At 35.7% G+C, this 18,926-nt stretch overlaps 1 protein-coding gene and 1 long non-coding RNA gene across 4 annotated transcripts in view; one reads left to right on the top strand and one right to left on the bottom strand.

Annotated features, from left to right (window-relative positions):
- Positions 1-537: 537 nt before the first annotated feature.
- LOC127806992 (uncharacterized) lies at positions 538-1,979 on the bottom strand. Its single transcript, XR_008024558.1, has 3 exons — positions 1,444-1,979; positions 1,275-1,327; positions 538-682 (listed from the first exon to the last, which is right to left on the bottom strand). It is a non-coding gene; the product is annotated as an uncharacterized LOC127806992 (long non-coding RNA).
- A 4,189-nt stretch (positions 1,980-6,168) lies between these two features.
- Positions 6,169-18,926, top strand: part of LOC127806126 (arginyl-tRNA--protein transferase 2-like) — a 55,887-nt gene continuing 43,129 nt past the window's right edge. The window contains exons 1-4 of one of the 3 annotated variants that reach the window (XM_052343184.1): positions 6,169-6,222; positions 6,402-6,633; positions 8,330-8,368; positions 9,150-9,300. In XM_052343184.1, the coding sequence (XP_052199144.1) occupies positions 6,474-6,633; positions 8,330-8,368; positions 9,150-9,300 (350 nt within the window). In that variant the 5' untranslated portion in view covers positions 6,169-6,222; positions 6,402-6,473. The other 2 variants (XM_052343183.1, XM_052343185.1) reach the window with 2 other exon arrangements.

Genomic DNA, 18,926 nt, shown 5'->3' with positions numbered 1-18,926 from the left:
TGACTTCAATTGCTGCCCCTTGTGTAGCTTTTTCCTGTTCGCATAAATATGCCTTGCACAATTCCTATACTCTACGTGAGGTATAAGATCCTTTATTGCCTTGGCAAAACCCTTCTGTTGATCACTAATAAGTGTTAGGCCAAGTCCATCAACAATATTAATTTCACAAAAAAAAAAAAACTATAAAAACCATCTCCAACTGTTCTCATTTTCCCCTTCAACAACAGCCCAAGCAATAGGAAACGTTTGATTATTCGCATCTGTAACACCCCAAATTTCTTGAGCGTGTTATAACTTAGGATTTCAGGAATATAAAAATTTTTCATATAACAATAGCTGTCATACATCACACAATATCCCAAAAATCCAAATTTACACCTTCTCAGCTTAACAAACCCAATAATCGAATAGCTAAGACAGGTGTTAAAATCTTGAATGCGGAAGCTAGATCGAACCTGATATGGTTCACAACCATAATACTTTATTTATCATAAAATTGTTCAAGACGTTTACAAAATGAATTACATGAACATCATCTCTCGCAAGATATAACTGAACGTCTTAAACATATCCAAGACATACATAGGTTCGCATATAAATGAAAATATTCTAAACATGCTATAGACATCAAATTAAACTTATTCTTCAGCTACCTCCTTTCCCTTAGAGCCGCTCGTCAAACCTGGAACGTTTGAATATTCCAAGGACATAGTCCAATTAGAAGATGAATCTTCTAGTGAGAAACTCCAAAAACAGTTTATATCGATGCATGATCAGGTATAAAATGTATGAGAAAACAACGAGAACTACTCCGAAGTGCCTCGTGAACACGTTAGCCTCCTCCAACGAGAGCTTTCTCAATGGCGCACGCATAGCGCCTCTTGGGAGGTCCCTAACCATGTCACTTTGGCCCAACTTCATAGCACTCATGCAAGCACCACATCCGTTGTTCCTTAAGCTCACGGTCTTCCCCACGAGAGCTTTCTCGATGGCGCACGCATAGCGCCTCTCGGGGGATATCCGACTTTTGCCCTCGGCCAACAACAGATAGGTACAACAGTATGGTCACACGAATTTTATAAATGCAACAGTTAAAAAGCCAATAGCATATAATTTTCAGAAAAATACATTTTGTATATGCATCATGATTTCACGTAAGAGAATAACAAGCGTTTATGTGTAAGAACTTCACGAAACACGTCTCATGCAATAGAAGTCTCCCATAAGAGAATAAAAAATAGAATTTGGAGTATAGGAGTCTCACGGAGTCTCACCTTGTTGAGTTATCTCTTCGACGATATAATTTTACAGCAAACGGCCTAGGTTTCTGCAAAAAATATATGTTTTGGTAAATCTAACCTCAAATATTTTTATATAGAGTTGAATGGTATTAAAGTAGGGGCATAAATAGAAAATTTCATGTAAAAAGGACCTTTCACGCACCCTCACGCGCCCCAAGAATTCTGTCCACGCGCCCCCACGCGCAGCCATTATCCGGCGCGTGTAACTCACGCGCAGATACCAGATTCCGAACAGCAACGTGTCGGTTTGGTATTTCGGCCATATCTCCCTCGTTTTAACTTCGATTCGACCCTCGTTTGAACCTACGCGACCCTCTCTTCCCCCTCTACAAGATTATAAAAAAAGATCGGACTTACCTCGCATTTTTGCTGACTGATTTTGGTGAATTCTGGCGAAGACTCGCAACTCCGACGAGGCTCGTTCTCCGCCGCTTCTTCGCCTCTTTCTTCCCTCCTTCTTGCCGAACCTCCTTCTCTCTCTCTAGAGTAAGCTCCTCCTCTTAGAGTGCTTCACTCCTCAAATTTGTTTGGAATGGTTTGAGAGCAACTCAAGGTGCCTATTTATAGAATCCTTCAACCAATGGTGTTATGCCACTTGTCACAATCTTAGCCATGGACTCCAAAGACTCAAAGCCATAATTGAGTGGCTTTTGAAATCCAAAACTAGAATTAATCCATCTTTTGAAATCCAAGCTGAAACCCTAAACTTCTTTCAAATAACACTTTGGCCTATATTTCAAGTTTTCAACTTTAACATTTCACCACCTAAGCTCATAATTTCATCATTCTTTCATTTGGATTATTTCTCTAATTAGAATTATACCCTCAAATATCAAATTTATCGAGATACTTAAAATCCCAGAATTATTAACTCAAAATTACTCAATATATACGATTTTTCGGAAGCCCCTTACCATCATTTGGTATTTTTAGGTTATAACTTAGCTTAACCGAAAACCATTTCTGATTTGATTTCTTTTAGTGCAATAAGTCTCACCTCGAGGCGCTCGTTAAAATTATACCTTTGTCCTTAGGTATCTAAGCTCTAGGGCACTCCCTGCGACTGATTCGATCACTTGTTTCCATTTCAAACATATTTTTCGATATTTTAACTCACTTATAATACGTGGCAATTTCACGAAAATATAGGGTGTTATAGCATCCCTCCTGATTGCACTCAGCAAGGCACCTCTTATTAGGGTCTTCAAAAAACATCCATCAAGACAAATACATGGCCTACAAGCTGCAATATAGCCTTTCCTAAGGCCTGAAAATCCTATATACATTCTTCTAAACACATGCTGCCCATTAGGTCCAGAATTGTCTATCTCATATTCGAAGTTGCCTTCAGGGTCAACCCTTTTGAGTTCAGCCTTGTAAGCATGGAGTTTTTCATAATGAGAATCCAAACTGCCCCTAAGCATTTTGAGTGCATTCATCCTTGTTCTATAGCATGCCCACTTCAACACAATTAGTGCATATTTGTCCTTCATGTCAAGGGTCATGTCTTTTACACCATACGACAGATTTCTTCTAAATGTTTGGAGGAATTCTCTAGCTAACCAGTTCGAATTGGCCTGTTTATTTGTTAGACTTCTAAAACAATGATGTTCAGCATTGTATCTTCTCACCACAAATGTCCTCTCTCCTTGCTTCTTGGCAATATAGATGCTCCATGGACATCCACTTGTGCACACGCATTCAACACGTTCTTGACATGACCTCTTCTAGCCAATATCGAACCCATTGCAAATTCCATATTGATGGACACATTCTTTAAACTGTTTTGCATTCTCAAAAAACATGCCAATTTTGAAATTAATTGTAGTGTGGTCATAGCGTAGGTTATAAACCAAAGGCTTTTTTTTTTCTTTTTTTGTGTGCCTAACAAATCACTTTCGGCACTGCTGCATGGAGTGTCAAAGCCTTCCTCATCAGACTCCATGTATTCATTAATGTGTTATTCATCATCTCTCAAGTCAGAATCTACACCTAGCCCTTTACCATTGTCAACAATTGTTGATTTAAAGACTCTCTTATTATTTTGTGCAAGCAAAAACTTCTCATCATCGGTCTCACATTCCTTGACCCAGCTACCCTCACTTTCAGGGTCATCCCCACCAATTGTATTAATATCAAAATCCTCATCCTTTTCGGTGTCCTCATCACTGGTGTCTGGTGCATTATGTGCATCCTTTATGGCTATTTCAATTGGTGCTTCATAATGAACACCAACCTCAGAATCCTGTTGATCCTCATATACATCAACATCGTATCTTTCATCATCCTCGCTCATCTCCTTCCTACTGGACTCACCTGATTTACATTCAATGTAAATCTTAAGGAAACCAAACTCTATTTTCGCTTGCCACATCCTAAATACTTCATCATCATTATGGACTAAGGTTTGATGATCCCACCCCCCATTGGTTTGTAGTACCCTAACTTGTACAATTCCTCATAACCTTTCTCCTTACACTTCACTACAATATCTTGATAGGACATTTCAGTAATATTCTTCCACCCCCAATAAAAATGTACCACCTATATGCGTACGCAGTGGACCAGGAGTGAATTTCCCACCAACCTATACCTCAATAGGGCAACTGTTAACAAAAAAAAGAAAATTAAACCCCCAATCACTTAAACTTGCAATAAATCACCTAATCACTGAAACATACAAGACCATTCTAATTAAATTAAACGTAAGTTAACCAATAAACCCTAATCATTGTTTCCCCAACTTAAAAACCCTAATGCATATCATTGAAATCATAAATGGCGTTTACGAAGGTAAAGAATAATACTATTTTGACGGGAAGTAAACAAACAACAGTAAGGAAGCATACCGTGTTAAGAAATTCAGTATGTCAAGAAAGTTAAGAACTTTGTGCCGTCCTACACGAAGGAACATTGACCTTTTTTCCTTGTTGGGAGCACGAACGTCGCTTCCTTTACGACTCCCTTTGGTCATTGTGTTGTTTGAGAGATCTGCAAATTTGTTTCAACCCGTCGATTTCCTTGTTGGGAGCACGAATGCCGTTTTCTACGATTCCTCTCTCTGTCGTGCGACTCTTTATGATCTCAAGGACGTCGTCGTCGGCTTCTGGTTCTTCTTCGTGCTATCTATCTTCTAGGGTAAGGTTTAGGGTTTAGGGTAGGGTTTGAATGTCTATGGGTTTAACTGCGGTTAACCACGTAACCAACATGGTTTTAATTTTTATTTTGTTTTTTTCTTTTTCTTACATAGTAAATATATGTCCTATTTAAATAGACCACATGGCATGCTACCTGTGCAAAGGCACACACCCGGGGATTCGATTTAGAGAGTTGGCTAAAATTGTAACTAATTTCATAAAACCGGTACTTTTTGCCAAAATTAAAACGATTGGATATAATCGCAAAAATCTGAAAATATTTAATTTTTTGGTGCTAATTGCCCTTTAAAAAATCATTTAAAACTATTAAGACTTTGAGTACTTAAAACCATATTTCTTTTGAGCATTAAAAATCTATGAATTAAAACTTTGTGAAAATCAAATTTTCATTATCAAAACATCGTTACAACAATTTTCACCTAGGCCATTACGATGGCATGTAAAAGGCAAGAATAATTAGCCTTGAGAAGATGGGTAATTTAGTCATTCTGCCTAACATTCAAAATCTCATAAATTTATTTTTAAATTATAAGGGAAAAATGTTATTTCAAAGTCCAACATAATGACATACTAAAAAAAGGGATAGTTTTTCTATTTCTGAAATGTCAAGCATATTTCAAAAATTTTGCCAAATCTTAAGGGTGCTCTTTGCAAATTTTCCTTTTAATTTTAAAAGAATTTTATAATGGCTAAAATCCACTAAATTGGCTCAAAGTTTTTAATTTAGGACACTCAAAATCCTTATAGTTTTATTTTTGACCAAAAACCCCCATTGACATTTTCTATATAAAAAATTAAATTTAATGCTAGAAAAAAAATTGACTACAATGGCCAGTTAATCTTAAATAATTACACATAATTCTATTATTATAAATAAATTAAAAATAAAAATACCAAACTTACTCTTAAGTAGAAGAAAATGATGCCAATTGATGATTTCAGAGAAAAAAAAAAAGAAAGAAAGGCGGAAAAATGAAACCCCTAACCTTGATTAGTCCCTAAACACAAACAAAATTTCAAGTTATTTCTAAAGAAGTGCAAAGGCCCATTAGTTCATAATCTAAGGAAAATCTAATAATTTTTGAATTACAAAAATAAATTAGTCTTTAATTTATCTTTCAATTGTGAAAATAAAGTAATCCCCAAATAAATGAATTTTTTATTAACTTTTTTCTTTAGCAAATATTATTTTTGATTAAATATTCAAACACTATATTTGTGCGTCTAATTTTAAAATTTAAAATTTAAAATTATGTTGCTTTTATGATTCAAAGATGAATTGAACTTCTCTATGTTATGGATTGATTGACTTTTGTACTTTTTTAGAGATAAATTGAAATTTTGCTTGGGTTTAGAGACTATTTTAGTTTAGTGATTATATATTTTTTTATTTTTCCTCTCAAGTTATCAATTGATACCACTTTCCTTTACATAAAAGGTAAGTTTAGTATTTTATTTTTAATTAATTTATAATAATAAAATTATGTGTAATTATTAAGATTAATTGGGATATAGTCATCATTTTGTTATTCAAACATTTAAATCTAATTTTTATTTAAAAAATAATGTCAAAAAAATTATTAGTTAAAAGTAAAACACCGAAGAAATTAAGTATTCAAATGACAAAGTTTAAAAGGAATTTAATAAATTTTAAGCTTTTACAATTGCGTATAAAATGATGTGATTAGAAAATTTAGTCATAATTCATGGAAAGAGAAACGGAGGATCAAAGCTCAACAACCGAAGAAGGCAAGCGGCAGAAGGTAAGGTTTGCTTTAGCCGACTTATTAAAATGGCAATAAAAGCATGACAGGCCCTGCCTTCGTTTCCATTTCCCTGATTATTTTTCATCAGAAATATTTGACCTTCCAAAACTACAAAATCAATTCCATCACGGTTCAATTTCTATTCTATTCGACGATCGCGACCTTGGATTTCACAGAGAGAAGAGCCAGATTCCCAAAACACTAGGGTTCTCTGATGGCTAATTGGGCCTGACCGGGGAAGGTTAGTAATGGCCGACAAGATCAAGAACGAGGCCAGCAGCAGCAGCAGTAGTAGCGGCAGCGGCACCGGCAGCAGCAGCGGAGGCGAAAGCGTCGTGGTCGATGTTGGCCGCCGCAGAAGCTCTTGCGGCTATTGTAGATCCGGTGGACGCACCAGCATTTCTCATGGTAAGTGCTTCAATTTGTATTTTCAAAGTGCATGCGTAGGTTGTTTGACTTCTATTGCGTCTATTCTAGATCCGGTGGAGGCATCAGTATTTTTCCCGGTATGTGCTTCAATTATGTTTTTACTACGCGAATGCGTAGGCTGATTGATTTCTGTTTAGGAATGAGAGTGCAAGGGCTGGAACTTGAACGTCCTATCAAATTTGTTGATCGGTGTCTGAATTTTGCAATTATCCTTTCTTGAGGTCTTCAAGACTTCAACTCTAGCTACTCTATCACCTAGTGATAATGAGGAAATGAATTGTTTGGTTCCTACATGTAAACTATTTTATTAATATGTGTAAATTGGTATGTGAGTGAATTTGATTTTTTTTTTAAGGACGCCATAAGGCTATAGTTATGGGCTTGGATTCAGAAATGGCGCTCGTGTAAATGTGTATAGGTGAATTAATAAGATTGGAAATTGAGTCTCTTTATCCAACGGAATGCAACACAAGTTGCTGGGTATTGTTTCCCAGGGACTGTATACTTCTTGTTTGAAATTAGTCTGCTACCACGTTCATGAAAATACATGTATTTCAGTTTTGTATGCTTAGTTTATGTTGGTTGGCGTTTCAGCCATTCAGCTAATGTTGCTGGGTAACAAAGTGAGTCAACTGCATGTTCCGACCAATGGCTGAGTGTTAAGCAATGATCGTATCTTTCAAAATGTTCTGCTATCCAATTGCCTGTCTTTTCAAGACTGGAGCATTGAATTGCCAATTATAAGCATAAGAATATTTGGGGGGATAAAGAAAAATAATCATAAGAAAAGAAGCTTACGCTATTGAAGTTCTATCCTCTGGTGCCACGATAGGTTCTTGGGTTGTTTGTCCATATAATGCTCATTTTTTGACTCGGATATCGTCAGAAGGCTCTCACTGTTGCATTGGATGCCTTTGAAAGTTTTGCAAATATGTGGACTTTCAAGTCTCTTATATGGTCGACTAGTTTCATTTTATTTTTTTAACCCAAATATTTGAATACTTTCTATTCGGGAAATAATAATTTATTATTAATATATCTTACTAGGCAATCATGGTGGAAAAATCCTATTTTGAAACAACTTTCAATCAACATTATTCTAGAAGTCTATTACTTGTAGAAACTTAAAATTTTATTTCATAATATTTCTATCATTTTCTACCTATCCAAAAAATGATCTATTTTCACTTTTATTATCTAAATCATAATTTTTGTGGACCACTTTCACTTTTAATACGTTTTAAAGTTCCTGCTGCATGGCTAGATTTGAATTTATTCCGATGCCAAGTAACAATTGAATTCTGATGTATGATATTACATGCGGGCTTGCTTATTATGCATATTCAACACCAAGAGTGAAAGGATAGTAATTGAAAATAGAACTGCTGTGGCTTTCTCTGGTTACCTCTTATCAGGTTTTCTCACACACAAGCATAGGAACTTACTTGAAACGACAGAGAAGGAATAAGAACTTCTTGCATGAAGTTTACACACCATAAAGAAAAAAGTTATTATACTGGGTTAATTTCCTAACTAAGCTATTTGATTGTTGATTACTGACCAAGTAATATTGAATTCACATTTGTCTTTATGGATGCAGTTAGGCATTGCCATAGTTAAAATGTATATTTAGTGTTCTATGTTTCTCATAATTAGTACTCCCCTCATTTTTCAGGTTTGTGGGCACACAGTTTGACAGTTGATCACTACCAAGGTTTGGAACTTGGTTTATGCCATTTTTTTTAATCGAGGCTTGGTATGCATATGAATTGATGATCCTTAGTTGATAATGAATGTTATCATCTTGTCTTGTCCTGTCTTGAAATTAACCCGCTAGGGAAATACATAAGCAATGGTACCGTTAAACACAAATGTCATGCCCTTGTTAACCCAAATAGTTAAAACTCAAATGGCATGGTATTGCTTGCCACGGTAGATTTCATTGTTGCTCTCTCTCTATAGCTCACTCTTGTGTGCCTATGCATGTGCGCACATGTTTACATGCTTGCGAAGGAATTATGTTAAGACTTTCTTGTTGTAATAAGGTTCATTGCTTATACGTAAACACCAAAGTGAAGTTACTTGTCTTACTACACCAACCTTAGTGCTACATACATGAATACTTGACTTGATGGTAGTTAATTTGATTTGAGATCTGCTGAACCTTTAATGGGAAAGTATAACATGCTGTAAGTAGAATGAGGTGCATGATTATAATGGTACACTCTTTGCTTTCATAATGTGTAACCATTCTTTTTTTCTTTTTTGTCTCTGTGTTTCAGTTGTAGATGCATTCCACTTGTCTTCTATTCATTTGAAAATTTAGTAGTTTGTGGTTGGTGATTTGGTATTGTCATGGTGTTCATTCAATAGCTGTTAGATTTTGTCGTTGTGTTTCAGTAAATGATTTGTTAATTAAAATGCACTGGCATATTTTTAATGCTTCCACTATGTCTTCCTTTCTTCCCCTTCCCCTCCCGCCTTTTCTCTTTTAGCCCTTCTTGACAAAGGTTGGAGAAGATCTGGTTGTTTCCTTTACAAACCTGAGATGGAAAGAACATGTTGCCCTTCTTATACTATCCGCTTGAAGGCAATTGATTTTACCCCTTCTAAAGAGCAACTGCGAGTGTATAAGCGGATGCAAAGGTATGTTTTATTGCCTCTCTATCTAGCTTTCAGATGCTATTTCATTCCTATAGATGTATCTGTGCACAGATTAGATTCCTGAACAAACACAAGTGGTGATGTGTGTGCCCTGGCACTCTTAACAAGTTTAGAGCAAGTTGCATGTTAACCAAATGATGCAGGGGCATATTCTTTATTTATTAGTGTTTTTATTTGACTTTTATTTGTATACTTATGGATAGTATCTAAGTTAATAGGTTTTGCAAACTATTTTAGTATATTAAGTTATTAACTTCAATAAGTTGTCATGTGACTAGCATGTGAGTTTTAAAATATATGGATGGCTAAGATTAGAAGGATTCCTTTGTGATCAATGGCTAAGATTTAATTATTGTTGTGACCCTTATATAAATAGCCTTTAAGACACTTTTTTGGGCAGCCGCTTCACTCTAATTCAAATTTTGAGGTTTTCTTAGGCCCTAATTTTAGTATCTTTGTTCCAGATTTTGATCTTTCACTGTTTTCACCCAATTTTTGCACATGTTTTTGCCAATTATTCCTCTCACACTGCATCACCAGATCTATCAGGGGTTCTTGGCTTGGGAGATCTTGTACCAAGTAATTAATTGGTCTTCCTTATGTATTCTGTACATCTGTAGTATTTGTTAGCACAAAGATTGTAGAGATTTCACAAGAGTGGGGGTGACTTGGGAAATAAATTTTTTTCTTGAGAATAAAAAATTAGCTTAATATCTTTAATAAAAATCAGTCAGGATTGATTGAATTCTTTGAGTTGGATGATCTTTGATTTCTTTTTTATGTATGATCTTTTCAAAAGGTGGTTTGATATTCTGTTGCTTTTTATAAACTTTTTGCTCCTTGATGACTATTTAAATCAAAGTTCTAAAGTGAAGCAATATAAGTGAAACTAAATATATATGATTATGAAAATTTGCTCAAGGTTTTTGTTTTTCTTGTTCTTGTAAGGGTTTATATATGAGGGTGAAATGAGTCAACATAAAAAACAAAAAAAACAATTAGATCACAAAATAATTTTCTAGTGTTTTGGCCCATATCCAAGCCAACATCCATTCCTCTAGACCCCCTAGAGATTTTCCACTAAATCAAACAAGAGGTTTTCAAGGCACACGTTAAACCTTTACAAACAACTGGTTTTCCAAAGGCTCACCACTCAAAACTTACAAGTGATTTTCTTGGCTCATCACATAACCAAAAGAAACTTATAAACAAAGTTTTGATACACTTATAAACAACAACAACAACAACATATCAAGCCTTTATACGAGCTCCAGTGAAAAGCTCTTACAATGATAGACAAAGCTCAAGAATGAATTTAGAACTTGGAGGCTCAAGAGTTGGCTTTGAAACACTTTGAAGAAGTTGAGAGCCTGATTGAATGCATTGAATGTAACTTTTTGGTGTTCAAGTATTCCTCTATTTGTTGGCAAACATGAGGGGTTTTAAAATTTTTCCTGTCAAAGGCTTTTCCCCAATTAAAAGATAAACTTTTTGCACAATATTTTGATAACATCTTAATTGATGTTTCAAAACATGGCTTGAAAAGTTTCAAAACCTTTGTTCTGGTCAAACAAGAAATAATTGAGTATGCTTGAGTCATTAAAGATTCAATCATTAAAAATTCAAATATTTAAATAATTTTTTTAATCTTCCATAGTCTACTCAGTAATTCAATATATTTATATTAAATAATTTCAATGATTCAAAACTTGTTGCTCTACAAAAATATTTCTATTTCAAAATTTGGCATATGTTGTGTCATTTGTATTAGATTAGATTAAATGTAAACAAGTTTCTTTATATTGCTACATGTTTCTTTTTCTGTTTTAGAGTTAGAATTAATCTCCCTTCTAGAAGGTTTGTTTCTAGAAGGGGCAGCTGACCAATTAGGTTAGTTAGGTCAGTTGGGCAGCCGGTTTCATATTGTAACCCACGCTCCTATATCTTATAAATAGGGGTCATGGGATAGGAGGAAATTGCAGAGATTTTAGTGCACCTATTCTTGGTAAGGTTAGTTTTCCGGTTGCTGTCTTGGGTTGGGGATTGAATGCGAGAGGTAGAGAGTGGCTGTTTTAGCTTGTATTCTCTAGGATCCTAATAGCTTTCAGTGTATATGGGCGAGGGGGATTCAGATCTCGTTGTAATCATCTCGTGGATTGTTTCAAGATAGTGGATTAGATTGGTGCCTAGCAGTTTGGATGTAGGTCTTGTTTTCAAGACCAAACCAGGATAATTCTTGTGTGTTCTTGGTGTGTGTATGTCTGTTTGCGTTTCTCCTCTATGTGTTTTCATTATCGGTGTATTCTTGAGTTGGTAGTAAGCTAGTTGAGTTGAGAGAATCGGTAGAGTGTTGTGAGTTACTCTAACAGCATATTTTCTAACTTTCTGAAAAATTGTTTCGCAATATGAATGTGGATGTTTTGAAACTTGGTGATTTTCAGAACTCTTTGGAAAATTGTTTCAAAAACATTATCAAATATGTTACAAAACTTAGCTATTTTATAGACATTATGTTGCAAATGTTTTGAAACATATTGTCCTTGTCTCGAAAATTTTGTGAAATTTCAACTGTGGAAATGTTTTTATTAAGCTAAATGTCTATTCTCAAGAAAATATAGATAATTTTTCATCTAAAAAGCATGACATAGAAGCATTGTTTCATTGAAAAAAAAAGGTTCATGACTTATAGATATTTATTCAAAAAACTATTTCAAGATTTTCTACTTTATGAACTTGTTGCATTGGTTCTTCATCCTACTCCAACTTTTGAATGTATCTTGCTAATGTGTTCAATACAACAACAAGAACAATCAAAAGCCTTAATTCCACTAGTAGGGCTGGGTACACGAATTTTGGATTTCCAACCATTTGTATCTATGGCCATATCTTCTAGGGGTGTGCATAGCTTGGTTTGGAAGAATATAAAAACCAAACCACAGATTGCAATTTGAATATATTCCAAATCAAATAAACCTATTTTTAGAAGTGAAACCTAACCATAAAGTTATGGTTTGTTTGATTCAAACCACAGGACAATATAAGAATTATTATTGTCGAGAGGTCATATAAGCTTGTATTAGTGTACTATATATACTAGTCATACCTTTTACCTAGCATAGGTGGCTTGTACGTAGAAGTTACAATGTTATGGTATAAGTACTTGTAACCTTAGCTTAATAGTGATCATCTAATGTATTCTCAAAAATGCTTTTCTCCATGGTAAACTTCTTGAGGAGTTTTATATGGAGCAACCACCTGGGTTTGTTGCTCAAGGGGAGTCTTCTCATCTATTTTGTTACCTCGAGAAGTCATTTTATGGTTTGAAACAATCACCTTGGTGCTGGGTTGGTTGTTTTAGTTTATTGTTCAATCCTTTGGTTTAACTAGGAGTGAAACTAACCATTATGTTTTCCATTGCTATGCTCCTAGTGATGTTATGTACTTGGTTGTCTATGTAGATGATATTATTGGTGATGATGAGTAGGGGGTTTCTCAATTGAAGGCTCATTTGCATTCTCATTTTCAAGCTAAAGATTTGGGTCAACTACAATATTCTTGGGTATTGAGGTTGCTAGATTTGGGCATGGCATTTGTATCTCCCAAAGGAAGTATGCCCTTCGTATTTTGGAGGAGGCAGGCATGTTGGATTGTAGACCCATTGATATGCCTATGGATCTGAATTCTAACCTTGTTCTTGGATAGGGGGGGAGCCTATTCCCGAGACGTTATAGGAGACTAGTTGGGAAGTTGAATTATCTTGTACTGACTTGATCAGATATTGCATTTGCTATTAGTGTGGTTAGCCAGTTTTTAGATTCTCCTTGTGATGGTCATTGGTCGGCTTTGGTGAGTATTTTGCGAAATATTAAAAGTTCACCTAGTAAAGGTTTATTATTTGAGGATAAAGGTCATACACGTGTGACTGGTTATGCAAATGCTGATTGGGTAGGCTGTCCATATGGTCCACTTCTGGTTATTGTGTCTCAGTTGGAGGTAGTTTGGTTTCTTGGAAGAGTAAAAGCCAGCAAGTAGTTGCTCGGTCTAGAGCTGAAGCTAAGTATAGAGCCATGACATTAGCTACATTCGAGCTGGCTTGGCTGAAACAGCTTCTTAAAGAGCTGCAGTTGATGATTCAAATTCTATGTAGCTTAAGTGTGATAATCAAGCTGCTCTTCATATTGCCTCGAATCCTGTTTTTCATGAAATGACCAAGTATATTGAAATAGATTGTCACTTTGTGTGAGGAAAACTGGTTTTTGGTATGATTTCTACATCATTTGTTGGGACTATGGATCATTTGGCTGACCTGTTTACCAAGGCTCTTCAAGGTCCAAGGATTAAATATATTTGTTCCAAGCTATCTTGAGGGGGAGTGTTGAGAGGTCATATAAGCTTGTATTAGTGTACTGTACATACTAGTTGTACCTTTTAACTAGAACAGGTAGCTTGTATGTTGAAGTTGCAATGTTATGGTATAAATACTATTAACCCTAGCTTAATAGTGATTTGATTTAGTTCTTCCTTCCAATTTCTCTTTTCTTCTCTTTTGTTTTCTCTCAATTCTGTATATCAGATTTTCATTAATCAATGCAAAAGTAAACACTAATTCAAAATCAAGGGGCAGTCCCTACAACAAATTACGACCCAAAATTGCCATTCCAAAGACAAATAAAAAAGATAACCCCACAGCAAATTACAACAAATGACTAAAAAGGAGCAGGCCCTACAAGAAGTTACAACCCAAAATGGCCACCCAAAAGACAAAACCAAATGGATTTGTCCCTATGACAAATCTTAAATGGCCACCCAAAAGACAAAAACCAAATGGATTTGTCCCTACAACAAATCTAGCTTCCTGTTGCCCCTTAGGTTAGTGATATGACTTATGAGACAAAGGTTTGTGCCTTATTGCCTTTGTGGCACAAATTTGTGTGTTCCTGGCACTGCCCCATTGCTGATGTAACGAATGAACTAGGGCAGAAAATAGGATACAAAAGAGAAGAAAGAAATGCTCTGAATAATCTCTCAAATGAAGAGGAAAGAAAATCAATACAGAAAAGATAAGGCTAATCTGATTATATACTCAGCAAAAGCCTAAGTAACTGACATGATAAAATGTGCTAACATAAGCGCGATTCAAAGACGAAATACTACAACATACAACAACATATACACTCATAATTAAATAACAGAAACATTAAACAGATTATGTAATATTTGCTTTCACATTCCTCTTCAATTGAGACTCCCTTCTAACCAGCTGCTTTCCTGTAACATCTTGTGAATCTGAGGCTGCTTGAATAAGTGACTCTTTTAAACTGATTCTGTCACACAAATCCTGAAACTTGCTTCTTGGCAAACTCTTAGTGAAGATATCAGCTAATTGATGTAAAGTAGGCACATACCGAATTTCAACCTCACCATTTTCAACATTTTCACGCTCAAAGTGAACATCAATCTCAATGTGTTTAGTACGAGCATGAAAAACAGGATTTTTAGCAATACTTTTTGCAGCCATATTATCACTCCATACTATAGGTTTTGACCCACACTTATAACCCAACTTTGAAAACAGAGATTGCAACCATAATATTTCAGTCACCCCTTGCGCAATAGCTCAATATTCAGCCTCACCAACTGATCGAGCAACAACTGATTGCTTCTTTGAACTCCAAACTATCAAATTGTGCCCAAGAAGGACACAAACACCACTAGTAGAGCGCCTACTAACCTTACATCCAGCAAAATCCGCATTAGTATAGACAATCAGCGGTAACTCAAGAGATGCTGGTGAGAAAAAGAGGCCTAGACCAAGAGTGTCCTTTAGATATCTAAGTAGCCACTTGCAAGCTATCCAATGCTGCTGTTTTGGAGAAGATAGGAATTGACTAAGCTTATTGACAACAAAAGAAATAATCGGTCTAGTGTAGGTCAAGTATTGTAAGGAGCCAATGACTGTACGATATAGAGATGGATTTTTAAAAGAATCACCCTCATTAGTTAGTGAAACAACATAAATCATAGGAGTATCACATGATTTACAGTCTTGCATATCATCTTTCTTTAGTAAGTCCAAAACATATTTAGATTGTATAAGATATATTCTAGCTTGATTTCAATGAGCTTCAAAGCCTAGGAAATAATGCACTGATCCTAGAGTTTTTAGAGCAAAGTTTGTATTTAAATCATGAATAAAATCTCCAACGGCTGTCGAATTAGAACCAATGATCAAAATATCATCAACATACACCAGTGTTAACAAAACAAATTGAGAAGTTCTTTTGATAAACAGTGAGGCATCGGATACAACTCTTACAAATCCCCATGATTGCAAAGCAACTCTCAATTTGGTGTACCATGCTCTAGGTGCCTGTTTAAGGCCATAGAGAGATTTTCTAAGTTTACAAACATGAGAGGGAAATCGAGCATCAATAAATCCTTTAGGTTGGGACATATAAACATCCTTAGTCAATTCTCTATTTAAAAAGACATTATTAATGTCTACTTGCTGTATGTCCCATCCAAATGTAACAACCAAGGTAAATAAAACGCGAATAGTTGGAGCCTTAACAACCGGACTGAAAGTTTTAGCATAATCAACTCCCGGTGTTTGAAGAAAACCCTTGGCTACCAATCTAGCGTTGCGTTTAAGAATTGTTCCATCAGGATTACACTTAATTCGATACACCCATTTGCAGGCAATGAAGTTCATGTCCGTAGAAAAAGGAACTAAGTCCCAAGTTTGATTATGCTGCAAAGCTGTAAACTCTTCCTCCATAGCCTTAATCCATCGTGAGTCTAAAAAGGCCTCATGAACAAAACTAGGCACTAGGGAACTGGTTAGGACACGAGGAGATGTAAATTGAAATTGCTTGGCCTTGGACCTAGTGAGCATAGGGTGAACAAAAGGAAGAGGTGCATTAGTATGTTTAGAGTTATGTGTTGCAGGTTTAGAACAAGGCTGAGGAACAAGAGCAGCAGCTGAAGGAGTAGGAATTAATAGGGAATAAATCTGGGAACGGTGAAGGAACTGCAGTGTTTGATAAGGAAGAGGACAAGGGGGGGTGCTACTTTAGAGGAAGTAGGAGTAGATAGAGACTCAAAGAAAAGTGTAGAAAATCCACGTGAACAAGATTGAGATGCAGCAGTAGAACAGAACAATCGATCAAAAGGAAACTCATTAAGATTAAATTGAACATGGCGGGAGACATAAACTCGACCAGAAGGATGCAAGTATTTATAACCTGAATGTACATGACTATACCCAATGAAAATACACTTGGTTGAATGAAAGACAAATTTGTGCTTGTCATAAGGGTGTAGGTAAGGGAAACAGGCACAACCAAAAGATTGTAGCAGCATATAATTTGGTTGCTTGTGATGGAGAAGTTTAAAAGGTATTTTAAATTTGAGAGAAGAAGAGGGAAGAAAATTGATAATATGAACAGTTGCTTGAAAGGTTTCAACACAAAATTTTAATGGCATGTTAGCATGAGATAACAAAGTAAGCCCCATTTATGCTATATGCCTATGTTTCCTGTCAACAACACCATTTTACTAATGAGTATAAGGACAAGAAAATCGTGGTTGAATACCACAGCTATGGAGGTAGGGTAAAAATCTTTTAAATTCTCCCCCATTGTCTGTTTGTAAGGCCTGTAATTTGGTTTGAAAGTAAACTTCAGCAAATTTATGAAAGGTTACAAATGTAGACAGAGCATCTGATTTAAGTTTCAAGGGGTATAGCCATGTATATCTTGTATAGGTATCTACAAAAATGATATAATACCTATATCCTTTTATAGACAAAGTAGTCTCGGATCTCATAGGTCTGAGTATAGCAATTCAAGAGGCTTCTTTGTTGTAATTGGACAATCAGCAAAGGGAAGTTGACTAAGTTTGTCAATCTCACACAAATCACAAAAGGGAAATTTGAATGAGAATAAGGCAAACGAATTTTATTAAGAATCAAATGCAATACATTTGATGATGGATGCTCTAGCTTGGCATGCCATTGATGATACATCTTTTCAGTTTGTGCTGTATGAACATTAGGTGACAATCTGATAGAATGGAAGCTGTCCCTTACATTTATTTGATGGAAAAACATTACATTTTAACGAAGGAGGACTGCTAGAAATAGAATTAGACTCAATAGGCTGAGTTGAAGCACTGGACACAGCAGAATCAATTGCCGAACTTAGTTGATTTAGCCCATCCTTAAGACATCATTTGAGTAGCACTTCCCCGGTACTCTTGTCCTTAATCAAACAAGAACTAGAGTTAAATTCAACAACAAGATGGTCTCTCGTAAGTTGTGAGATACTAATTAAATTCATTTTCATGGTAGGAACATGCAAAACATTTGGCAAAGAAATAGTTGAAACTGGTGTGGTTTGAGTACACAAATGTCCAAGGCCAATATTTGAGATTGGAAGTTTCTTACCATTACGAACGGAGACTTTATCATTGCCGTTGTAAGGAGCATGGAGAGAGAGGTTGTTAAGGTTTGAGGTTATATGGTTTGTAGCTCCGGAGTCAACAAACCAAGCTGAATCTGTTAAAGAGGGCTGCGAGAAAGGTGCATTATCAACAGGTTGAGAAAATTGATTATAGTGAGTTCCTTGTATAGAACCTAGATCACTCTTGTAGGCCTCATTAGAATCACTAAGGGAGGCTACAAAGGCTCTTGAATCTGATTGGGAAACCATTGGTGGCCTTCCAAAACTTGAACTAGTCATAGGAGAATTTCTTTGAAAGGTTCTATCAAACCGATGATAGCATTTATCCACAAAATGCACTGGCTTGCCATAAAGCTAGCAATAAATCCTCTTTCTTGATTATCTACCTCTGCCTCTTCCTCCTCGGTTTACAAAACCACCTCTATTTTGAGAAAAACATCCTCTATTATTCACCAAATTTCCATAACTCCTTGGTGTATAACCAGCCATATTTACATGCATAGATGATGAGGGCATAATTGACTCAACATTGACAGTTGATGTATGTGCCAAATGCTTAGAGTTTAATCTTTGTTCATGCATTAGTAACAAGTATTGAACCTTCTCAAGATCTATATCATCCATTTGATAGGTGATAAGACTGACTACTGTTCCATAATCATAATCCAGTCCATTTAGGATTGCAAGAAGAAGATCCTTATCACTTAGAGGTTCTCCGATGGCTGCAAGCGAGTGACCTATAGTTTTGATCTTAAGAATGTAGTCATTTATAGACAATGAGTCTTTCTTAATTGACTTAAGCTGCTGCTTTAATTGGAAAGACATGGCAATTGTTTGATGAGAGTATAAATTTTCAAGTGTCGACCATACCTTAGCAGATGATTCATAATGAATCACTTGCAGCAAGACTTCTTTGTCAATTGTCGAGAAAAGCCACCCAAGCAGCAGCTGATTTGATTGCATCCAACTTAGAAATTCTGGATTCATCATAGGTGCTCCATCTTTGCTAGAATTAGGATCTGTGATATACTTAGCTGGAGGTGGTGATTTATTTTGGAACGATTGAAGATTGAATGCTTGAATTGTTGCTGAAATCTGTGCCTTCCAGAAAATATAATTGTTCGGATCGAGTTTGATAGGTATGTA

The sequence above is a fragment of the Diospyros lotus genome, chromosome 7 (genome assembly GCF_014633365.1).
Source record: "Diospyros lotus cultivar Yz01 chromosome 7, ASM1463336v1, whole genome shotgun sequence".
NCBI classification, from domain to species: Eukaryota; Viridiplantae; Streptophyta; class Magnoliopsida; order Ericales; family Ebenaceae; genus Diospyros; species Diospyros lotus.
This window is presented reverse-complemented; position numbering and strand designations above follow the sequence as displayed.